We start from the raw sequence: 25,496 nt of genomic DNA, 5'->3' as shown, positions 1-25,496 counted from the left end.
GTGTTTCAATCCCAAGCACTCAGGTATAAAGCCAGGCATGGGTGCATGTACCTGTATTCTCAGCATTTGGGAGTGAGCAGGGTATGGAGGGAGGTGGTTCCAGGATTTCCATGGTTAGCTAACCTGGTCAAAAGGGCAGGCTTCTGGCTCAATGAGGACCTTTCTGATGTTAGTAAGGTGGACAACAAAGAAGACAAGTCGCTACGTTCTGTCTGCACAGGCAGGCATGTGTGCGCACACACACGTACACATACACACAGAGGGGAAGGGAGAGAGACACAAGTATGTAGGCTTTTCCCTGGATCATGCTGCAGATCCTAGCGGGTGCAGAGAAAGGGTAGTGACGAGAGAGTTAAGGGCCATTTCCTGGGTCTCAAAGAATAGTGGCAGAAACATCTAAGTCAGCGTTTGCCATTTCTCAGATGTACAGATTTGGGGGCCACTTTGTGACCTAGCAAACCTCAGCGATGCCGTGTGGTTCTGTTGCGTGTTGGGGAGTCTGAAAGCCATCCTACGTGCAGAGTGAAGCAGGTCCTCTGAGTGCGTGCCTCAGTCTGTTTCCCGGCCTCCGTCCTGCTACCTTCTTACTCTCTTTGCCGCACTTGTTGCACCCCTGGGTTCCCTCAAGCCGCCCCCAGCCTCTGCCTGAATGTCCTGCCCTTTACACTTGTTAGGCCTGATTTTGGGTCCTAGAAACAGAAGGGGAGCAAACCCTTGCCTGTCTTCAGACTATCTTCAGGGATTCCCCTCTTTGAGAAGTCTTCCTGACCCCTTGAGAGCTGGAGAGCTGTGTGCGTCTTTCTTCACACAGCCCCAGAGTCCTGCCCATTGAGTTACGGGAAGTTTGTTTTTCCTCATTGGTTTGGCAATTGCTGGAGAGGGGGTTGTTCGTTCTCCTTGTACAAAGTTCATTGACAGTAGTTCTCTGCCACGCCTTTTAAGTCACTTTGACTTTTACAGAGTGACGGCATCTAGAAGTGGTTTTAGTTGACGGAATGACAGGTACTAGTGGATTCATTTTAAGAGACGTGACTGTTCCGGTGAGCCACCGGCTAATCCAGACTGGGCTTCTTCCACCATGCAAAGGCTTTGCTGGGTTGGAGCTCATCCTCAGAGCTGGAGGTGGTTGCCCAATACATCTTACTCCATCATCCACCTTGAGACCTATAGGAAAAAAGATAATTCAAATTCTGCTCTAAGTGTCTTTTATTTTCAGCTATAAACGACGACTCTCCCATATTTCTGAAGGAGAGTGAGTGGATCAAAATTCAAAACTTTTTTTTTTGTTGTTGTTGTTGTTAAATGGATGACTAATGCTATTCTTGAGTGGGAATTATTAGTAGGTTAGTCAGTAGTTTTGCTAGCTTCCCTCCTATTAGTAGTAGTTAGGTTGGGGTCACAGAATAGAGTGATGCTTTTGCTACAATGCTTAAGGATGCAGCCATCACCGCATCCCTGATGACAGTAACACAAAGCACTCAACCTGACTGGTTGGCACTGTAGTAGGAACAGCCCATTTTACAGGTGAGGCAAGAGAGGCTTAGAGGTGGAGTGTGTTCACTTGAGGGTATGAACCCATAAAGGACATTTCAAAGGGCATTCTGGGGTTCAAACCCTAGTGATGCTCTTTGTCCATTTCCAGGACCCCCGGGTGCCATGCTACTGCCTGGTGACGTCCATCTGCTTTGCTTCTGCTGTCCTTCCCTGGTGGGACACTGCAGCTGGGGACCACCCTTGACCTCCCAGCACCGTCCTTTCTTCCTGTTTACCTGGTTGCCTTCATTTCCATAAGCGTCTACGATTCCCTGTAGGCCACCTGGGATCTTAAATTTTGAAATCGACCCTATATTCCGAAAGCAAGTGTTGAGGTCTTTTGGGGTCTGCCAAGTATGTGTTGGCCTTGCAAGGAAGAAAGCGTGTTTCACGATTCCCCTGCTCAGCTGCGAACAGAGGACGTATGCGCCTCACATGCTGGGGAGTGTCTTCTCCCTCCGTGCAAGGATCCTTTGACAGGCAGGCATGCTGCGTCTCTTTCCTGCTTGTGGCTTGTGCCTTTTGAACAGTACGCTGTCATTCACAGACCGTCCTGACTATCCTCCTTTTCTGTTTCTGTCATCCAACACCCAAAGGCCGGCAGTGTCGGTCAGAATCCAAAATGGCTGGTTGCTGGGTCCTGCCTTGTATTTAGTGGCTTGGGCTTGTCTTCTCTTCTGGAATAAGTAGGTAGTTTCTTCCTACTTTTCCTTTGTTCTATAAATGGGGGTGGGAGTGTAAATAAGGAAATGGCTCTTCTCAAGGAGCTTCCAGTCCCAGCTTTGTGCGACTTGTAACTTCTGTTCCCAGGGGTCTTCACTGGTCGAAGCGGCCAGCGGGCAGGAGGTAGCAGGTCCTTCATACTGTCTGCATATTGATTGCCTATGAAAGACACTTTAGTTATGTCTCCCTGTGCTGCTTCGCTGAGTCCTGAATTTCTATCCTCTACTGGAAATAATAACAAATGGCCTGATACCTAAAGTTTTAAGTACATATTTGATACAGTAACCTAGTTCATTGTTCCTGTAGAATTTAAATCAAATTAATACACCTGATTTACAGTGGTATAGAAGGAATAACATTTTTTTAGGTTGGGCATAGGAAAATTTTCTTTTTCTCATTTCCGACAAATGACCTGTTGCCGTGAGGTAAAGGGTTTTGAGTCATTGACTGAAGCTGGGTAAAGGGGAAGGGGAGAGCTGGGGAAAGAGATGGGAGCTGGAGAATAGTTGGGGGAACGGTTGAAGCGCTTGTATTAAACACAGAGCTCTGGGTGGAGCAGTGAGTGAAGGGGAAGCCCTGTCAAGCCAGCAGGCTTTGGGGAGGGAAGACTAGCCAGCAAGCGTGCATGCTAGCAGGGATATACTAGATGACATAGAAATAGATGGCCCTGAACTCTTGCAGAATCCTTTTCGCCTGGTGTTTGGTCAAGGATGGACTTGGTGGAGCATTGGGTTGGAGGCTGAAGATGACAGTGCATCAGAGTTACAGAGGGGAAATGACAAAGGCGTGGTACAATTCACATAGGCTCCATGTATGTGTCCTCTGCGGTCTGCCATGTATCAAGTGGTGTGTAAACCCATGAAGACATAACTTGTGAACAAATTAGAAAATAGTTTCCCGTCCTCCTGGAGCTACCATCGTGATGACCGTGACCAGAGTGGGAGGACGCAGGAAGACGGGCTAGAGTTGGGCTCCCAAGAGGGTGGATGCACCCTGAGTGGGAAGTGAATGGGGTTGGAGGTGAGCCGTGAGCATTGCAAAGAGGAAGAAGGGAGTTAATCGTGGGAAAAGTCACAAGAATCCATTAGGTTTGGAAGGGAAGCCCAGAGGGTGGGTGTTCTAGACAGCATGTATTCCAGGTGATCCAGGAATACATGTTACTGCCCCATATTCTGGTCACGAATATATCCACCTGCCTATCCCCCATCTTAGAGAGCTTTCTAATAACTCATTTCATTTTCTTCCCTGACACTGATCCATGCTCCCAGCTTCCATATCTTGTTCAGTGATGCTGCTGTGTAACTTGCTCAAGCCAAAAATAAATCTACCCAGTTCTTATCCTTCACCTGGCACACACGCTGTCTGGTAACTTGCTCATACCAGAACCAAGGCTTTGTTGCCTTCTCTGGATCTGTCTCCTCATCCTTAACGTAATGATTATGTGATCTCAGGTGAGCTGTGGTTGGAAGCATCATAGAAGAGGACCAGGACCCTCAGAATTGTCCAGCGTGTTTGACATGCTGAGTTTGCCTTCTTTCATGTCTTCTGTCTTAAGGGCCTTGTTTTCTCAACAAAGTGAACAAAGTAGACCAAATGGATTCATAATCTAGGTTCTATTTTTTAGGTGTCTGTTTTCCCTGCTATCCACCTCATCATCAGATCCCTGCACAGTTCCTTCACTGGCTGTAATGCTCTAATCCACTTTGTGTCTATCCTGGATTAACCCTCCACAAGGCCTTTCTTGGCCTTCTCTCCCCTGTGCGATTCTTGAGAGGGGCTCGGTTCCTGTGAGGTCGTGTTCATCTCCTGAGATCCTTCTCGTCAGGGTCCTCCCGCCCCTTTCCTTTGACCCTTTGCTCCCTCCTGTCACTCTGCCTATCTCTGGCTTCTGTAATCCACAGGTTGTTCAAACCCTGTCTTTGATGCTGTCTCTCCTTTGTCCTGTTGGAAATTGGAATAGGCTTTCTCTGTGCCTTCCACCCATCTTGCCCTGTCTTGACTGACGGTTGTCCACCGTGGGTCTTAGCTCCTGGTTTTTGCTATGAGCTGCTTTGTATCTCTCATGGAGCCAAATAAGTAAATTATGTGGGCCAGGAAACTTTATGGTGTCTGAAAAGCTTTGGTAATGGCTGAGATTATTAAATACTTAGTAAGTATAGGAACCAGGACTGTTTCTCTGTGTGCATTTCAAATTTTTGAAAATAAAAGGTTCAGGGTCTAGATTTCTATACTCCAGAAAGATGGCCCAGTGGTTAAAAACAGCTTCCATATTAGATGACTCTCCACACACTGTAACTCCAGCTCCGAAGGATCTGACACCCTTTTCTGACCTCTGTGGGTACCTGCTCACACGCACGTGCACACCCACACCAAAGTTAAAAATAAAGAAAAAAAAGGTCTAGTATTGAGGTCATTTTTACTGAAAAACTATTGTAACCTACAAATGCCAGAGCAAGTTCTTCTACTTTTAGGTTGTGTCCTAAGAAAGTGCTCTTGGATATTTGGAGTACTGTTTATAATGCAAAAAGGAAACAAAATAAAAAACAAACAAACAAAAAACAGAGATGGCCAAGTATCTTAACAGTAGGAAATCAGTTAAAAGGAATAAAGGACTTGTACTTATTAATAATTTAAAACTAGTTTCCCCTTTTTAAATAAAAAACAACCAGTAAGAACAATTAGTGTGTCTGTGTGTGTACATTTGAGTGTGCAGGTCAGGACATTTGCTGGAGTTGGTTCTCTTCTTCCACAGTGGGTCCTAGGGATTGAACTCAGGGTTGCTCATCAATTACCTCCCTCTCCCTGCCGAGCCAACCTGCAGGCCCCTAGTTTTTCTCTTTAAAAATACAAAGTTGTACAAAGACTGGCCTGGTTAAGTGTTCATGTTAGCTAAGTGAAATAAATCTACTTACAAATGTTATGTTCTTGTTTAATTTTTTCATTATTTGCAGAGAAAAGCTTGGCATAGGTAGATGAACACTGTTTATCTGTGACTGTAGAGATCATTAGTGACTTTTACAGACTTTGCTATCTCCTAACATCTTTAGGAAACATCTTACTCAATTAACACAACGCATTATGTGAAAGTTACAACATAGCAAGTTAGAAGTGTGTACCTCTTCCTTTCATACCATTTTTTATTCAGTTATTTCTTCTGTCTATATCAAATAGGGTCTGCTCTCCAGGTCACAATAACTGTTCTTGAGTAGACGTCATTGTTCGATGTCTCTTGGGCTAGACACAGTAGTAGGTTCCTGACACTTGGCTGCTGAGCTTTTGTCTAGGTGTTGGTGACTTGCACTCTATGGAAGGGTTGGGGACAGAAGCTTGGCAACTCTGGGCTAGACTGAGTTATAGCGTGGACTTTTGCATACAACCCTATGTGACCTTGGACTGAAAGCTTTAGTTTGGATGGTTAATGTAGCTGTCTTCTCCCATGAGTCAGCGAGCATGTCACGTCTGGATCCGTGTAGGTGCATGAGTGGCGGTAACTAGGTAGCTATGCAGGTGTGCAATCTGCAGCCCATGTCTTATTAGTTGGCATGGAAAAACTGAACCGCCCTTTATGATAATACAGGTTTCATGGAAACTCACCGATTGGGGGACTGGAAAGTCATTTTTAAGAATGATCTCTGTCTAACACTGCCCGGCTTTGCCTTCTTGTCTCCCTTCAGTTTGTGGGCCTGGCATTGACATCCGCAACGACTACCAACAGCTCAAGCGCCTAGAAAACTGCACCGTGATTGAGGGCTTCCTCCACATCCTGCTCATCTCCAAGGCCGAGGACTACCGAAGCTACCGCTTTCCCAAGCTCACGGTCATCACCGAGTACTTGCTGCTGTTTCGCGTGGCCGGCCTCGAGAGCCTGGGAGATCTCTTCCCCAACCTCACGGTCATCCGTGGCTGGAAACTCTTCTACAACTACGCACTGGTCATCTTTGAGATGACCAATCTCAAGGATATTGGGCTTTATAATCTGAGGAACATTACTCGGGGGGCCATCAGGATCGAGAAGAATGCTGACCTCTGTTACCTCTCCACTATAGACTGGTCTCTCATCCTGGATGCAGTGTCCAATAACTACATTGTGGGGAACAAGCCCCCAAAGGAATGTGGGGACCTGTGTCCTGGGACCTTGGAGGAGAAGCCCATGTGTGAGAAGACCACCATCAACAATGAGTACAACTACCGCTGTTGGACCACAAATCACTGCCAGAAAAGTAAGAGTGCGCGACATGGGACTTCTACTTTCTCCTTCTTGTTTGTTTTCTCCTCTTCCTCCTCTTTCCCTTTGTCTCTGTTGGGGCAGGGTGAGGTTGTCTCACCTGTTCACATTGCCTTGTGGACATGTTTCCTGAAGATGGGGAGGGGTTGGTCTTGGCTCGCTTTCCTGTGTAGGTGGAAGCTGAGGGTACAAGACTGGGGCCTGGATGGAGACTGCTGTGACTGCTGCCGAGTCTGGCTAGAAATAATTCTCTTTATTTGGGGGCTAGAAGTTTACTAAACTTTAGCTTCTGTGATGGGAAAGGTGACGTGGTGTGCTTTGTAAGTCCCTGACTGGGCAGAAAGGAGCTTTTTACAGGTCCATTCTCATATTCTTTGTGTAAAAGGATTATATAATATCATAATCGTCATTGTCATCATCATCTTTGTAGAGCAAGAGTTCCTTCTCATGAGTTTCCAACTTGGAATATGGCTGACTGGAGGAAAAGTATAGCACTCACTAGTGTCCTGTGAAAGTGACCCATGACTCTTAGGACACTGGTATTTAGGAGACCTGGTTTAATATGGAACACTTGATAGATAGGAGGCCTATGTGCTAGTTTCTAGGAGTCCCTGGTTCAGTCTCTGCTTGTGACAGCTCTGTAGGAGAGTGTGGTTTTGAAACCCTGGGCTTTCATTTCCATTATTGTAAACCTGTTGGGAAAGTCTTATGTGGTCCCTTAGTGAAGGAAGCTTAAAAACCTTCAGCGGCCCCCGAGTCACCTGATGATGCTTGAAGCTTGTTTGTTGATCTACAATGCACGTAATTCCTTTGTAGAATACCTGAACTCTTACCCTAATGTGATCAATGCCATGAGAATCAAATTTTTTTTTTTGTTGTTAGCTAGAATGTGGCTGTGGTTCAGGGAATTTGCTTTATATTGCATTCGATAATTCAACACTATTTAGACATAGTGGCCAGCAAGGTTTCCCTCGCTGGTTTCCCTTAGCATGTTAGCTGTTCTTTAACTTTAAAGACTCAAAGAGTCTATATATCCTAACTAGTTAAGAAGAGCCCACCTCAAAAAGAAAAGTTGATAGGCTTGTCTAGTCTGTGAAATGCATACTCAACTAACGCAAGGTCAGCCTTTACAGATAGCTGATTTAACATCCCTTCAGTTGGGGCCCAAGGAGGAAGCCACACATTGTTCCGCTTCCTGTAATTAGATCTCTCTCTCTCTCTCTCTCTCTCTCTCTCTCTCTCTCTCTCTCTCTCTCTGTGTGTGTGTGTGTGTGTGTTGGGGAGGGGAGTTGTGGGGTGAGGTGTGTGTATGTATGTGTGTGTCGGGGGGGGGTTAAGCTATAATAGTAGAGGCCGGGATCTCACTGGTCAGTACCTTGACGAGCTAAGTGGAAGGTATTTTCCTGGGTGATTAAAACAGTTTCCTATCTTTGTCTTAAATTCCCTATCTTTTTGTAATCTTTTTGGTTGGTTTGGAGATAAGGTCTCAATCTGTAGTTGTGGTGTGGCTACTCTTGAGCTCATGACAGTCCTCCTGCCCTAGCCTCCCAAGTCCTGGCATTACAGGAATGAGTTACCTTGCCCATTGTAACAAATAGCTTTATTTATTTAAATTAAAATGTGTTTGGATATTTTATCTGTGAGTATGACTGTTCACCACAAGAATGTGTCCATGGACCAGAATTTCAGACAGGTATGAACTGCCCTGTGAATACTGGAAATCAAACCTGGGTCCTCTGAAAGAGCAGTCAGTGCTGTTAAGAGCTGAGTCATTTTTCCAGGCCCCCAAATTTTGTTTCTAAAGTAGCCTTGGCATTTGAAAAATTTTATCTTAGAAAGCATCCTCAGAGATTTGAATGCAGAAATGAGAGTCCGGGTGACTGGGCTGGGCTGAGCTGTGGTTAGGCCTGTTCCTAGAGCCGTCGTGTGACCCTTGAATGGTGACCAGACTAAGTATAGGCAAGCAAGCAAACACCTGCTCAGTGGTTCACAGCCGCCTTTGTCTCTCCGTGCTCTTCAGCGGGTTCTGAAGAAGCTCAGGGCAGAGATAAGGCCTGTGTTCTGGGTCAGAGTCTAAGGTCTGTAGCCAGAAATTACCAAGTCATTTAAATTACGTAGGCTGTAGTTTCCTCATCTTCAAAATGGCACGGAACCTGCCTCCCTCGCAGAGTGGATGGAAGGTTAAAAAGAAAACAGGGAAAAGTAACCAGGGTTAAAAATTGAGCCCTGGTGCCAAAGAGCCCGTTGACCGGAACTGGTTTTCCCAAGGCCGTGCTCTGCAGCCTTCTCCTTGGCCTGCTGTGCCAGTCCTGGTGACGTACGTGGTCTGCGATTTCACAATGGAGCAAAACCACAGAGTCCATTCCAGGGTATTGTCTTCTTACCCTAACCTGAAAACTCAGCCAAGGTCACCGGCTCCTGGAGGTTTTCTATTTCCACTAGAATTCTTTTCCTCTGCTCAATTCCTATACAGTCTGTGCTGTCATGTATGTCCATAGTAGCCACTAGCCACGTGTGCCAGAGCTGTGTGGCATGCCCCAAGGAATACGCACTATTGGTATAAAACTTCTAGGATGTATATATAGGAAAAATTCTCGAACAATTCCATGCATTTTTTTTTTAAAAAAAACTGGTTCTATACCGAAATAACACTGTGGTGGATATATTCGCAAAAGAAAACTGCACCATTACAATCAGTTCACCCGCCTCCCTTCACTTCTGTACGTGGCCACTAGAATGTCTGCAGTGTAGATGACTGGCATTCTCTTTATCCTGGAGAGGGCAGCTTTAGCGGCTTCCTTTGAGGCTAAGTTCTTCCCTTCGCCATCTCTAGACAACCGGCTTCAACCATACCGTCTTCTCCTGCCTGTCTCCAGTCAGGGCCCTTGATCCTCATTCAAGGAGCCAGGGCAAGGGTGTTGAGTCCTCACAGAATGCCCACCTTGAGTTCATGTAAGCCATTTAAAACGAATATGGGAAGAATTCTATTCAGCTGTTTCCTGCTGGCTAGTGGTAGAAGAGGGAGGACAACAACAGCCCGGAGAGAAATACCGTGTGACGTTGTCGCTGTAAAGGGGGAGCATTGGTTGTGCTTTGCTGATGGACTGCTTTCCCTTGATGTGTTCACCCTTCTTGGGTCATGTCTGCTGGCCAGTGATACGGAGGAAGCCCTCTATTGACTGCATTCTTTGTATTTCTGATTTTATGCAGGCTTGAGTTGTTCCTAAACAGTGAGGGGCCCTGAAGGAATTGTGCTGTGACCTTTCTGCTTTAGTAAGGAAATAACTGGCAGTGTCTTCACGTATGATCACTGGACCGTCCTTGTTTCGAAATGGCTTCTGCTTCTCCATCTTCCCCTGTAGCTGCTGCTTTGTTGGCCTCTTGTCTACCGAGGCTTTAGGAGCTGGTGGCTGCCAATGGAACTTAGCCTATTTGGACTGCTGTCACCATTTCACAAGCCAGATGACTTAGAAACAATGGCTTTGTTTCTCACAGTACTAGAGGCGGGCGGTCTAAGAAAAGGTGCTGACAGGTTCTCTGTCTGATGAGGGCCTACTTTCTGGGTTCACCTTACCTTTCCACCATGCTTTCACATAGTAGAAAGGGGCAAGACAACTTTATGGTGTCTCTTTTACAAGGGCGCTAATCCCACTTACGAGGACTCTATCCCCATGATGTACCATCCCAAATATTGCTTTACTCTGCCATTCTCCACGCTATTCTTCTCTTATAGTTGTTTTGCCCAAATCTGTGAAGTCCCAGCAAAAGCCAACAAGAAGACCGAGTTCCATGTGTAAAAGCAAAGAGCCTTTATTTTCAGCAAGTTTGCAAACTCGGTCTCTCCGCGTGTCCAATGTATTGGAATAAACAGAGATCCCTGAGCTCAGTTAGAATTAGGTTTTTATAGTAGTAAAGGTGGGGGTGAGGGTTTTTTGAGTTTCAGGACCCCTGATTGGCTGACATTTGTCTAGGGGGGTCCTGGTGAGTGGGGCCTGGCAGGTGGTCCTATCTGTGGCAGTTGGAATGTTAGGCATTTCCTTTGGATGATCTGTTTTTGGGTGGTGCTTGGATAATCTCAGTTTGTGGTTCTTCCCGCAACCAGGTATTGCTTCAGGGTAAACTACTGAGACTCAGGCCTTTTATTAAATTTATCAATGGCTGAGTTCTACTCTGGCAGGTGATAATGGTTGGAAGTAAAGAACTTCCTTTGGGTGACCTGCCCAGACTTAGCTTATCATGGCTGGCTCCCACAACAGTGACTTTAGCTTTGCTCCAGCCTCCTGTTCTGTTTCCTCCCACTTTGCTTGGCACCAGTGACTGTCCCACGCCTTGGGTGAACACGCTGTCCACCTACACTTCTGTAGTAGGCCCTTAGAAAGCTCCTTGGTGGTCTTGCTCTCCCCCTTCCCCATTTTACTGCATCATGAAGTATGCTGTTCCGCTGTTCCCCCCCCTCTTACATGCAGCATCCTTGACACCCTTGCCCAGTTACCTTTGTCTGAACTTGTCCGCCACCCTCTGCTCTCAGACCTGACTGAGTTCTACAAGGAGTTTCCTTTTCGACAAGAAGACCCCAGGACTTTGTAGCCTCCAGTGGTTCTGTCTCCTAGCACCGGGCAGGTTGGTTTTTGAAGTATTGTAAATCTTGACCGTATCTTTCCATGCATGGCTGTTACTCCAGGGGTGGATCCAGCACCTGCTTTGTGAAAATCCACTTTCTTCCAAGCAGAGAGAGCAGTCTGCATTGGTAGATTATAAAAGGTGGTTCTGATGTTCCCTCTGTCCCTGCCACCGTCACAGCTACTGAGGAGCACTACCATGCAAGCCATCTCTAGTCTCAACTGGCAGAGAGAATCTACTTTAGATAAGAGCTCATGTCTCTTTTGCCATTGTCAGATTGATCCAAGGCCCAAGATGCAGAAGCTGTTTATTAGGTTGTGCAGCCATTTGTGACGGCCAGCCTTCCAGAGGTGAATCTTCCTGAGTACCTGTGGTTTTCTCACTTCTCAGTGGGTTTACTTAAGATGATGCTTTGATACAGAGGCTTTCTGGTATTTGATTTTATGTATGGACACTGCCACTAAAAAAAATAAAATAAAAAATAATAAAATCTAATAAAAAAGAATAAAAGTAAAGTCTAAGACCTTACTGCTAAACTTGGCCTCTAAATGCCTCTTTGCATGCCAGAGTCAGCAGCTTGTGACCTGCTCACAGCACCCCTGTTGCATGTTTGGAGGCCATGTCTTTGCCAGAAAATCCACAAAGCTGCACTGGAAGCTCACTTTGCCGGCAGGGCAGCCTTGTTTTGGTCAAAAAGACACTGACTGGGGCAGTGGTCCTGCAGAGTGTGGCATTTCCTCCTGTTCTAAAAATGAGAAACCCTTGTGGCCCCCTTTATTGACAGAGGAAAGCATTATCCTCTCAGGATGGGTTCAGGAACTCACAATGAAGGCTGGTAGTATAAAACAGACAATTCTGGGTCTTGTTATTTTGTTTTTCCGTGATACCAGTTCTTAAGTTCTTGTTTATCAAATACTGGTCACCAGGGCAGCGTAGGTTTCCTTTCTCCATTCTTTGCTTTTCTTTGCAGGCTGGTAGAACATATTCCCCTGGGGAGAAAGTGGAAGGCTTGTTCAAGCATTTGTAAATCCCCTGGAGTTTTTTTGTGCTGTGAGAGTCCAGCCATGTATTTGGCAGGATTTTATTTTAACTTTAATCTTCAGCTACCTGGGAAGACCCAGAATATGTCTGGAAACATGATGGAGTCTGCCTCCGAGCTCCCACAGATTGCTAAAATAGATCATGATGTAAACGTTGAGACAGGCCCATGGACCCTGATGGGTAGGCAGACCCAGAGTTGAACAAGTGGGCTCTGGCTTCTCACATTGTGTTAAGAGCTTGTCTTCATTCCCCGGGAATGCCTCTGTTCTGGTCAGCTGCTCCCACTGTGGGGGTGATCTTTATTTAGAAGGGGTCACATGCCCTAGGCCTCAGTGCTATATGCCTTTTATAGTCGGGTGTGGAGATCGCCTTCTGCCCTTCTGATGGCTAACTCCTTGAACGGAGGTGTTAAAGCAGTTTGTGTCCGCGTTTCTTAGGGACACCACTCAGCAGACTTCAGATCTTAGAGCAGCAGCGTGTCTACTTCCAGAGAGGATTTGCTTTGGGCTGATTCTTCCAGTTAAGGCTTCACTCTTCGGGTCTCACCTTAGAAGTTATTTATTTTTCACTAGGGATGTCGTCTTACTGACTGCAAGGAGTTCAGACTCTCTTCATAGTGTTTATTTATTTCAACTCGAGGTTTTGGGAGTTATAGCCTGAGTCCCTTCCTATTTCTTGGCTGTGCCTACTTGTACGTGGTTCTGATTTCTTCCTGATAGCTTCTTTCTTTGGTTGTGTGATGTTTCTCATATGTATGCCAGTGTGACGTTCTCGACTAGAGTGGGGGAGACATGGAGCCTATGAGCCTGTGGCTAATCTCATCCTGGGTTGCATTCCTCAACTCCAGTGTGTCATGGTTCAAAAGGCAAGTTCGGCTAGTGGTGACCCTGGAAGCCTTCCTTTGGAAATGTGTCTCCTTCCTGCTCTCATGATCTGATCAATCAGGGACTCAGGTTTAATAAGGGGGACGTCTCTGAGCTTGGCCTAGAGTAGAATGTTCCCCTTGACGTGGCATAGCATGGCAGGGCTTTTCTCCATACATGAAACAGAGATGATCAGATAGTAACTGGAAAGCTCCCACCAGACTGCCCAGCATTTAGTGAGTTCTTGGTCAATGGTAGCAGCTGCTGCTATTTTAAAAATAGCTGTGTTCAAAGACCATGTAAAAGTTTGAGCATGAAGCCAGGCTGACTGTATATTTACTGCCATATCTTAAGTGGTCTTTCCCGTTCACTTTTCCTGAATTGCCAGCATTCAATTATCATAAATAGCAGGGCATAGTTGAGGAGTGGTTCTGGCTAATTTAATCTGGATTGTTCAAATTTTCATGTCTGCCCAGATAAGCCGTATCTTTTAAGAACACTCAGTGATGTGCATACATCTGTGTCCAGATGCCTCTGTAGACCTTACAGGTGTATGTAGACTCTACTTCCTTTGTTATCAAACTCCATGAATTTATTCTCCTTGCAAACTTGGTATTTGGGAGAATTTAAGAAATACCAACAGATTTTTTTTTCTGTATGATGTTGACATTAAATATTATCTTTTGAAACCTTTTTCTCCCTTTCTGAGAGCATTGAAGTGGTTAGAGAGTGGGCATAGTTTTTAGCGAAGATAACAGGGAGGCACGTTTTTATTGGTGACAACTGCAGGTCTCACAGAGTGAAGGTAGCAGCCATCTGCTTCAGGCTGGAGCCTGTGCCTATTTGTGCTCTTCTTGGGGTAATAATAGCTGGGTGCATACTCGTTGGTGCGCGCACATGTTTTTGCATTTGCACATTTGTGTGTGAGTGTTTGTGCATGTGTGTTTATGTGTTCATGCATATGCAGTCGTACCACTGTCTTTCTCCCACCCGGCTTCCTCTGCTGTTTTGTTTGGTTTCGTTTCGTTTTCCTCCTCTCCTTGCAGGAAACAAACACTGGCTCTCTGTGTCTTCTCTTAGATCTTCCTTCCGTTCCAGGGGATCAGGTGGGTGGGCAGATGTTGTGCAGGAATGCCAGGCCCTCTTCCGGAAGCTGGGCTTCTGTTTCGTCCCCTTGTTGGACAGAGGTTGCTTGTGGTGTTTTGTTTGTTTGTTTGTTTGTTTTTGCCTTGGTCACATACAAGGACTTGGTCCTCAGTCCTCTCTTCTTCCTGCCGTTTGTTTTCCTTTATGGAACCACGTGAGATGGCAACAGAGACTTGGTCGCTTGATACTCAGCCTTGTCGGCTTTGGTTAGAGAAACTGTCAGCCTGACCCCGTACGTAACGGCCTCCAATGTGTCTTCAGAAATCTTAATGAAGACACTGGATAAGGCAGTCAGGCATGCCTAGTAGTTTCCCCCTACATATTCCGTGACCTCCAGCAGATGAGGAAACCTCTTTATGTGTTCAACCCTCCATAGACTATCTGTGATTAAAGTTCAGTTTACAAGTTGGACACAAGTAGAGATTAGCAACAATAAAAGCATGCTACAGTTACAGCAGGACACGGTAACAAAACTGCCAACACCACTCAGGACTCCTGCACTTGGGGGGCCATTATTAAGTAAAAGAATGTTTACTCGAGGACAAACACTGCGGCCTGAGACCGAGAGGCAGTACTAATTGACAGATGGGAAAATGGTGTATATAGCGGGGACAGACAGAGTGATGATTCGCATCCCAGGTAGGACCGATGGGTGCAGCTCTAAGTTTCCTCTCAATGCTCAGAGCAGTGTATAAGTTAGTTGTTGGTTTGCAGGCTCATAGTTTTGCACTGTAGTGGACTGGGTTATGAAGCCCCTGCGATCCACAGTCAGGCCTAAGGCTGTGCCTTGTTTAGTGTGATAGCCAGTGACTCCCTCCTGGCTAGCCTAGGTGCTGAGCTGCCTGTGGCTCCTAGACCACCAGGAAGGAGGACCCTGCCCTAACACAACGCATCTCCCTCTGGCAGCAGGTCTGTGAAGGCAGGTTATTCGTTCTGGGGTTCCTCATAATGCTCAGATAGTTATAGCAGCCGCCGAAGACCAGGGAGTTGCCCTTGGGTAGCATAAGGGAGGGGAGAGCACCAAAGATCAGCGTACAAAGAGCAGACCCCTTTCCCCAAAAGAAAAGACTAGAAAAAAGGAAGATGATAGTCCCCATAGAAATACTTCTGGGCAATTCTAGTGTTTGAATTAGGTCTCCTGCTGCCCCCACTTCCTAAGAGTACTGTGGTATGAAGATCAGTGGTGACTAGTCAGAGTCCTCTGACAGGAAAACCTAACTCTTCTCCTGGGGTGGTGACCTCATGGGCGGTTTCCTCTGATTTCTTGACCCCTGGATGGATGGCCTCTTACACTTTGCAGAGTAAGTGCTATCAGACTCCTGGGCTAGTCCACAGAGGTAGAGAAATCTTTTTTTTTTTTTTTTTTCTCTACTACTCAGTGGGTTTGAGATAGTTAAATTAGTCTGTGATGTGTCAGTGTTCCCCTCAGAAGCCCCCCGATAACCAGTCACAGAGGTTTCAGAGACTGTTCAAGCACAGTGGCAGGAAACATGACTTCTCCCCTCACAGGGAGAGAGAGAAGTTGGGAGCCGAAGCTTGGACCTGTTTCCCACCCCGTCCCGGTGCTCCTTCCCACCCTGTCTCCATCTCAGACCACTGGGGTTCCTGCCCGCTTCTCCCAACTTCTCCCTTTGTGACCACAGCGGGGCTCCAGTCCTGATGGTCATACGGGTTTATGAATGGAATTCTGAGAATGTATAATTTTCTCTGAAGAATGTTTCTGTAGTTTAACAAATACTTCTTGTTTGCTGAGGGGAAGAAAAAAAAATCTTTCCGAAGAGTCACTAGATGCCAGAGATGTCAATTAGGGGTGGGCTGGAGCTCTGGGTGAAGCAGTTTATACTGACAGACAATGGATGAAAAGCCAAACCCTCTAACCTGGCCAGAGGAGTTTGTCTCACAGGATTCATTTCACTGTAGGTTTGTTGCGGGCTACACCGTGACCATGACATTTGGTTCCTGCTGCTCATAATGATGCAAGCTTATTTGTATTTCGTTCTCGGCCAGAGGGCCTCTGAACATCACCCATTTGCCTGGTGTGAGCAGGTTGCAGACATTTGAGTTGGCTTAGTCTCCCTGGGAAGCTTCCTGAGAGTTTTTGGATAACCACAACTTGATCTTGGTGGGCACTATTGTTACCCTAGTCCTTGGAAGGCCTCAGATCTAGAGGTATTTCTCAACCTGTGGGTTGCAACCCCCTTGGGGGGGGGTGCAAGAGTCACCCTAAGACTATCGGAAAATAGAAATACTTAAAACACTATGATTCATGACAGTAGCCAAATTGCAGTTATAGAGAACCAAAGAAAATAATTTTATGGTTAGGGGCCATCCCAACACGAGGGGCTGTATTAAAGGGCCAGCATGAGGAAGGTTGAGAACCACTGAATTATAAGGAAAGGACTGCAGAAGATGAATTAGGTCAGTCTCAGAGACATGGTAGTCAGGGTGGTGTGCAGACCCCACTTCAGCTCACAAGTTCGAGGCAAATGACTTGTGCGTGGCTCATTGTGGGCTGCTTCAGGCTCTGTTAGCAAGCTTGGTGTGTGTACACAGCCCGGTTTTCAAAGTAGCACTTCATTTGCGAGCTCCTCAACCTCCTATTATTCCAGTCTCCGTGTTGGCTAATATATTCAAATAAATACGAACCTGACCTTCCTCTGTACCTTCGCATTTTGAAGCCAGTCTGGTGGCCTAGATGCCCAGTTGATCAAATGGTAAAAAGAGGAAGGCCCAGCCCAGCCCCATGATCAGGGAATATTGCAGGAAAGTTGTGTGTGCACAAAGATAACGGTTTATTACAGAAGCGGATCACATTTCCCCCAGCTTTGGCAGGCATGAGTGGACCGAAGGCTGTCTCTTTGCCTTCCCTCCTTTTTCTTATCTTTCGCCACAGTGAGTCCTGAGTTTTCTTCGGACTTTGAGATTTAATGTTGAGGAGGGTGGTCAGAATCCAGGGTGGCTGCCCTAGGTCTGGATTCTGGCAAATGCTACCAAGATGGACGATAAGACATTCCAGTCAGTCTCATTGGGTTACGCCCTGTAGTAAAGAGCTGGCTCCCAGACTGACTTTAAGTGGACTGTGAACAGCCATAGGAACTGGATGCAGGCTAGCAGAGCACTTTGGTGATGGGGCAGAAAGAAGGAAGGGTGATTGGAGGAGCTGAGAGCAAATTCAGGTAGGATTTATGTTCAGTCTTGCATTTTTGAAGTGACATTTTCCTTGGTCTGGCCTTTGCTGTTACCAAAGTGAATTATTTATAAGTACTTCTGAGAAACACCAATGAAACTTGATTATGTGGAATGAATTTAAATTCATTAAAGTCATTCTTCTAGACCAATGTCGACTTCCCCTCATCTAGGATCTAGCAACTTGATAACCTGGGAAAGAGCGTTCTCTCCCACTGGTGATGACTGATGTCGTCCATGCTGCAGCTGTTGAGGGATGGATGTCTCAGTGCAGCTCTGTTGGGACGTTAGAGCAAAATGAAAATCTTCTCGTGCTGTCTTTGTTGTTGAGTGCATTTCGCTGTGTGTTCTTCTCTTGGGCCTCAGGGTTTGGTGTGCAGGTTTCAGCCAGGGCAAATATTAATTGCTGGGATATTCTACAAGCTCTCCCCTTTTTTGATGTCCGGTCATTGTCCACTTCCTTTTATACAGTTTCTCAGATCTTCTTTCTTTACCAAGAGCCCTTTTAGGTTGTGCTGGGATAGCTCCATAGAGGCTGTAATTTGGTCACTGAGGGTCGTTTCTGTTCTTTGTCAGTAGGTTGGAAAGGCCTTGTTCACTCACCCCTCCTCACCTCACTCCCCAAACAGTTAACAGACAGCTTGGTGGTTCGGACTGATGCCCTTGCTTAGAATATAGTTTTTGCTTCTCCTGCCTCCCAGTCAATGGCAGGCCAGTGGAGGAGGTATTATGTAAACTGCCACCTTTCTGTGTAGCCCTGATCATACACAGCAATTGAGTAGTCAGACTTAGTATGAGATGAAGGGGACTAAGTAGACATGGTGGGGCACCTAGCACTTCTCCTGGTAGGACGAGAGTGAGAATTGTCTAACGTCAGGACCCCCAGTGTCATAGTTACTCTTCTGTTACTGTGAAGAGACACCAAGACCAAGGCAACTTACAGACAAAAGAGTTGGGCATACAGTTTTTGAGGGTGATTCCAGACCGTCATGCAAGAGAACTTGACAGCAGGCAGGTAGGCATGGCACTGAAGCAGTACCTGAGCGCTTGTATCTGATGCACAAGCAACAGTCTTGGAGCTATTGGGCATGGTGTGAGCTTTTGAATTCTTAGAAGTCCACCCCCAGCAACACACTTCTTCCAACAAGGCCACACCTCCTAATCCTTCCCAAACAGGTCCACCAACTGGGGATCATGTTTTCAAAATACATAGGCCTGTGGGGCCTGTTCTCATTCAAACCACTGCAACTAGAGAGTAGTCTTGTCTCACTCTCCTGTTGATTCTGGTAGGTATGGAAACTTTAAAGAGGGATTTTTAATTTTTTTTTCAAATGACCAGAATGGTCCATGGTTAGCTGGGGTAAATAAAGCTGACTAAATAAAAAAGTTTAAGAGTAGGGCTGGAGAGATGACTCAGAGGTTATGAGCACTGACTGCTCTTCCAGAGGTCCTGAGTTCAATTCCAAGCAACCACATGGTGGCTCAAAACCATCTGTAATTCGGTCTCATGCCCTCTTCTGGCCTGCAGGCATACACACAGACAGAACATTGTATACATAATAAATAAATAAATAAATATTTAAAAAGTTTAAGAATAAATGTGTGAAGAAAAACAAAAAAAAACAAGAGTGAGTGTGTGTCAGGCCCTCGGAGGTCTGTGCTCCTGCTTGCCACCCTTTCAGCCCAGTGTTGTTGGTGGAGAAGAGGTTGCTCTCCTGTGGATGAGGAGAATGCTGAGTGGGCTTGCATCACGAGAAATGTCCAAGTAGGGTCATTCTTTTCTTGGCATAACTGGCTAAAGTCTCTATCCACCCACCCACCTACCCCCATCTTGTTGAGTGTGAGTTCCATGCTGAGCAATATGAGATGGCACAAGCTTATGATTTTGTTGGGTGATAAAAAGCACACAATGGGGGCTGAAGGGATGGCTCAGAGGTTGAGAGCACTGGCTGCTCTGCCAGGGGTCCTGAGTTCAATTCCCAGCAACCACACGGTGCCTCACAAACATCTGGGATGAGATCTGATGCCCTCTTCTGGTGTGCAGGCGTGCGTGTAGACAGAACTCAGTATACATAATAAATCATAAAATTTAAAAGAAAACATATGATGTTGGGATGGGGTGATAGCTTATTGGGTAAACCATTGCTTTATAAGTATCAGGACCCCGGGTTGATGTCCAGAACCCATGTAAAAGAACTGCCATTGGTAGCACACGGTTAGCCTTCCTCTGAGGAGCAGAGACAAGTGGGTCCCGGGGCTTGCTGGCAACCCAGCCAGTCTAGCCAATTTGGTACATCTCAGGCCAACGAGAGACCCTGTCTCAAAAAACCTGGTAGATGGCACCTGAGGAACAACAGCCAGGACTGTCCTGCCCTCCACAGAGTACACACACCTGCATAATCCATGAATACACACACACACACACACACACACACGTCAGAGGATCAGAGGGTGACGGCTTACACTGTGTGGCAGGATAATCTCGGCTTTAGTTGAAAAAGGAATAGAGGTAATAAGTGCAAAAAGCTCAGAGGAGGACGAGTTTGGTTGGTATTTAGAGTTTTGTTTGGACCAGATATTTGCCTCCGGTGAAACTGAGGTCTTTCCTTAAGAATGTTACACTGGCTCGTTCCTGTTTACCCAGCATTGTATACATGGTTCTTAACTCTCGAATAGGTTGTACTCCAAACTTTAAGGTGTTTGGAATGTGAAGCATATCCTTGTGTAAAAACAGAGATTTGGGTGGCGATTTGAAGCCCAGGATCCCACCATCTGCTTGGGCATGCAAGCCTAATTGGCTTAGATGTTGGGTATATCTGACTGACATCCAAAGCTTTAATTCTGTGAGGATAAGGTGAAGTGTTGCCTATTATTTTTTTCTGTTGAGTGAGGTGGTACGAAATCGGTTGTTTGCATTTTTATCCCCCTCACAATTGCCCTTTCTGAGAGCTTGACGCTTTTCCAGATGTTGAGGATGTAGGCATGGGGCAGCAGAAATGCAGGGTTACGGAAGCTGGAAACCAGTACTCCTGGCTCTCTGCTCATCCAACAGGGAGGATTCTGAATGGAATCAGGATCAGGGACATCGCCACCAGGACTTGAATTCTTTCCTCTGTAGCTTATGTGTGAGGGAGCATGGACTTAGGGTTCACATACAGTTTCTACTCTACACAAAAGGCTGCTGAGAAAGTTGGGTAACACAAAGTCAGTAGAATGTCTGACAGCATTTGCCTCTGAAAAGGGCGGGTATGGATACAAATGTGCAGCTTGTCCTCTGGAGGGATTGCTCTCTGGAGTTATCTGTAAAAACAGAGGTGTTCCAGACCACCCCACCCTCTGCGTGTGTCTTCTCTACCCTCTAATGAAAGAAAAACTCCTGGTTGTGATCCTTGGCCCGAAGAAATATGAAATCTATGTTAAGTATGCAGGCCTGAATGGGCATAGGAGAGATTTGTGGACGAGGGTCTGCTGAAACAAATGATAAAAGTGGCCAGTGAGAGATGCTAATTGATTCTCTCTTTCAGCTCCTGGTGTTTAAGGCTGAGATAAAGTCGTTGGAAAAGGTGGTCATTTGAGTAGTGAAAAGAGGGGGTGTTTTGCAGCGAGCTGGGATTTTCCCGCCTGTTCGTAGAGTGGCTTGGAGGATAGCATGTGACGAGTGGGGCAGCTCCAGTCTTGATGATCCTGACTGCGATCTGAGTTCATAGAGGAAGCTAACATCCCCAGGCTGGAGTTTATTGGATAACAGCTCCTTAAACTCCCATCAGAAGGCTGCGTTGAATGTTGTGCGGAGACTTGCAGTATCTACATTGTGGAGCTCTTTAGATCTTTTGAAAAGCGTGCACATAAATTATTTGTTTATTAAGCGGGGAAAGTAGGTTACGATTCCGTGCAGCTCTGCTCCTTCGTAGTATGCCCAGAAGACCAAGATTTCTTGGGATTTTTTACTATGATAGTAGTGAGAAAAAATTTAATTAGCAAGTTCAAAAACACATGAGAACCATTTAGGCCAATCCACAGTTTAACTGTATTGGCGATGTTGAGAGAACGGAAAGAATAAAGCAGATTTACCGTTTTTGCAGGGGAAGTTTATCTTTTAAGATGGTGGGAAACTGGATAAATGTTTTAACTACCAGACTGGAACAAACTACCGAAGGTCAGCCGCGACGTTCTTCTTTGTGGATTACCCCATAGTGTTACCTGTGAGGCCCGTACCTGGGAAGTTCCAAGAGCAATTGATGGTATGTGTTAGCACACGCACCATGTGTGTGTGCGTGTGCTTTGGCTAGAGGTGCCAGGCAAGTGCCTTACCACTTAGTGAGACACCTTTTCCACGTTTATGTATAGGAAATTTTAGTTGTAGGCAGCAGGAAGGAGTCATGGAGGGGAGATTCCGACTCTGCATAGTTGAGGGGCCTTTTTTGTTTCAGGGTTGACTGCTGTAGGAGAATACAGCTGATTTGGGTAACGCTGATGGCACAAGTTTTGGTGAGTGAGACAAAGCCTGAGGTTGCTTGTCTGATCTTTTTGTAAGTTCAGAAATCCTTTCTCTACTGGCCTTAGCAAGCAAGCGCTCTCTTGATTGTGCCCGGGTAAGATTGTGCCTGAGGTAAGAGCTGTCGGCCTTTCTCTAGCCTAGAACTCCATTTTCTGGTTGAATGGAGACTTCTTTCTTTGGGACTTCAATGTTTCTTTTCCTTGTGTCTGCAGGTATGTGCAAGTGAGTTCAGTCTTCCAGTTCCTGCTTGATAAAGTAGGAAATTACGGTCCTGTGGGGTTCATGGCCTGGAGTCAAGTGAAGACATTTTGAAGCCTGTCTTTCCTCCTCACTATTCACTGCAGGGCTCTTAAAGCCTGTGTGCTATCTACAGATTTGGCTATTCAAGGGCATACTGCCACGGAAGTGAAAGCAAAGGCTTCTCCTGGATTTGAGTTCAGTTACAATGTCTGTTTTGCACAGTACTTTCTAGGAAATAGCCTCACATGTCCCTTTAATCCCCAGAAGAGTCATGGTGAGCCAGAGTGGGTACTGACTTGGACACAGCCACATCCAAGTTACCAGAGGCCCTGGACACCACCAGCTACTGTCTACAGTTCGCCTGCCTCAACTGTCCTTCTTAAGGCTGCCAGACACCTTGGTCTGAAGGAGGAGATGGGCCAGTGGAATGAGCCGCACGGACCCACGGTAGAGACAATACACAGGGTTTTAGATGGATCTTTGTCCCCTCCTCCAAGATCTTGACATCATTCAGTGTTTTTGGAAAAGGGAAGAAACTTTCTCTTCTAAGTCACAAGCATTTGATGGAAGGACATCTGGAGGCTAGTCTGTGGTGAACACTTTTCAGGGACTCCCCTACACTTTGAGGTTTTGTGAGTTAGGACCCCAGTTTGTCCCTGAGGTTTCTGTAACTTGTGCAATGAGCTTCTTGAACAATGCCCACGGTTTTCTCATCTGAGGTGGAGATCACCTGCCATCGTTGTTTGCTGTCTATTGCTGTGACCAAAAGGACTTGTTTTGATTACGTATCCCAATCACAGTACATCCTGAAGGGGCACCAAGGCGGGAACTCAGTGCAGGAACCCTGAGGGTGGGAACTGACACTGAAGCCATATGGAAATGCTGCTTAGTAGCTTATTCTACCTACTTTATTTTTTCTTTTTTAACTTTCTTTTTATTCTTTGTGTCTTTCACATCATACATCTTGATCCCATTCATCTCCTCGTCCCTTTATATCTGCCCTTATACCCTCCACCAAAATAAAATTTAAGAAAAGGGGGGAAAATCTTGTCATGGAAGCTGTAGTATGACACAGTGAGTCTGTACCCTTTACTCCATATATCTTTACCTGCCGGTGTTCTTTGCAAAGTCATTGGTCTGGTTGGAGGGCTCCGGTTTCTACTACACCGTCAATGACGGGCTCTCACTGGGCCTCTTCTTGGATATTCTCTTGCTGCCCCCTGTCATGGAGATCCTACAGCTTTGGCTCTACAGGAAATCGCCCTTCAAATAGATGGGGTGGATGTTGGGGTGGGCCTGGATAGTTGCAGGGTTGGTGAGCCTGCCAGCTCTCTCCCATCCTCATCACCAGGGTGAACTCTCTGGCATTGTCCTGGCTAGTTTACCTATGTAGCAATGGGCAAGGGATGGGGTGGTTTGCCTGCTTTCACACCCTCAGGGTTAGCTCACCATGCCTTCACTATCAGGGGCAGCTCTACTGTGTTGTCTAGTCAAGGCGCTGGGGCCACTCTCCCGAGTGCCACAGCCGGTGAGGGGCAGGTATAGCTCTTCTGCTTTTATGACCTCAGGGCCAGCTCTCCCACCTGCCGTAAGCATATGGGGGCGGTATCTGTCCCTCACTCACACCACTATACAGCAGATGAAGGGTGGGGCCAGATCTTCCAAGCTCATGTTATTGGTCTTGGGACCAGTTTACCCACACCCCAGTCAACAGAGTCCACTCTACTGTGCTGTTGAGGGGAGGTGCAGGGCCTGCTTTCCGGAGTGCTGCTCTAGTAGTGGGAGTGTCGGCTCCCTTGGCTGCCACACTGGTAGGGGTGGGGGGGCAACCTTTTTTATATTCAGTACCATTTGCTCAGGGGTGACAGTACCCACATCAATTATTAATAAAAAAAAATGCCCCACAAGCCAATCTGATGGAGGCAGTTCCTCAACCGAGATTCCACTTTCTCAGTTAGGTTTATGTTCAGTTGACAAAAGCCATCCAGCACCCTGCCAGTCCCTCTGTGGGCCTGGAAACTGGGGCGCAGAGTCTTGGCATAAGTTATGCAAGGTACTTCGCCGCTAAATTTCCAGCCTGCCTTCTTGTGGGAATGACTTAAGGCCTGCCTTGCTTGGCTGAAGGTGAGAGACCATCTTTGATGGATTCATGAGGATGTTTGGCTCATGGTTGTATCATTAATATATCTCGGGGGGATCTCCATGGTGATTGATAAAATACGTTCAGAGCCCTGTTGGCATGGTGTCCTCCTGCTTGCTCTTCCCCATACCTGTTCATCCCTCCTCTGTTCCTTCTATCTCTCCATCCTTCCTTAACTAGTCTTCCTCTCCATCCCTCCTTACCACTTGTCACTCTGTCTCTCCTTTGTCCCCTTTCACATGCTGAGGACATCTGTGATTCTTAAGATAAAGGAGATAGAATTAGAAGAATGACCAAAACATAGTTAAGTTACAGCTGCTTAGTTGCACAGCAACTTATTTCTGAATTGTAAGACCTTGCTTCTGCCAACTCTTTATATTCCTCTTCCTCGGGCAGGATCGATTCACAGGACTTTGATGTTGATCAGCAATCGGACTCCTTTGATTGGCTGGTTTTGAACTAAGGGAGACTGTTTTCAAACTATTCTTTAATCTTAATGAAATGGATGCTCCAGCTCTGATGCTTGACAGGTTGTGGTAAAGGAAGAAAGGGATGTGGTTTACAGTAAACGTTTTATCCTCTTAGGAGAAAAAAAAATGTAATCATTACACACAGAGTAAAATGCATAAAGTCTAAGAAAGTAATTTATCAAATCAGATCCTGGATGGTGATTGTGGCAGTGCAGCTTGACTTTTACTTTCTTGCCTTTTAATTATGAACTCTGGGCTCCAGGTTGCCTGATTAGAGTCACCAGCGTGTCCTGAGTATCTTTTCCAAGGTTATAGAGGTATCCTTGGTTTTCTGACCTCTTGGGAAAGTAAGGTGTGCATATGGAACCAGATGCTGTTGTAGAACCAAGCACTCTTTGGTGTCCCCTGAGCACAGGTGGGCATTGCTCCTCGCTACCATGCCCCTGCTGCCCACATGCAAGGACTGAAGAGTTGAGTGTGGTCTTCCTGGCTAGCGAGGGCCCTCCCTGCCTGTCCTGTGCCTGCCTGTCCTCCGGGTGGGTCTAGCGCCGACTGGGATTCTTGTGGACTTAGTCACCATGCTGCAGTGGTTGGAGGACAGAGAAACCACTGGGTGCTCTGTCACCCCAGAAGAATGCAGGCTGGGCTGGGACTGCCTGGCCTAGAAAGTTCTCTAGGCCCTATGGCAGATCCAGCATAAGCCGACTCAAATCTACCTCTTTTTTCCTATCAAAGGGGATAGAAGGGGGAGGGAGAGAGGAGCATGAGGTGCCGCTTTATTCGCAGAGGACAGCTTCTAAAAACTCACTTC

The 25,496-nt window shown here is 46.4% G+C and overlaps 1 protein-coding gene across 1 annotated transcript in view; it reads left to right on the top strand.

Annotated features, from left to right (window-relative positions):
- The window catches only part of Igf1r (insulin like growth factor 1 receptor), a 284,867-nt gene that overhangs the window by 44,033 nt on the left and 215,338 nt on the right, over positions 1–25,496 (top strand). Inside the window, exon 2 of the mRNA XM_048434815.3 lies at positions 5,931–6,476. Within this exon, the coding sequence (XP_048290772.1) occupies positions 5,931–6,476 (546 nt within the window). The remainder of the gene's footprint in view (positions 1–5,930; positions 6,477–25,496) is intronic.

Source organism: Myodes glareolus, chromosome 24, assembly GCF_982192425.1.
Source record: "Myodes glareolus chromosome 24, mMyoGla1.1, whole genome shotgun sequence".
In the NCBI taxonomy this organism is placed as follows: Eukaryota; Metazoa; Chordata; class Mammalia; order Rodentia; family Cricetidae; genus Myodes; species Myodes glareolus.
Note: the sequence above shows the minus strand (reverse complement) of the source record. Positions and strands in the feature narration are given on the sequence as shown.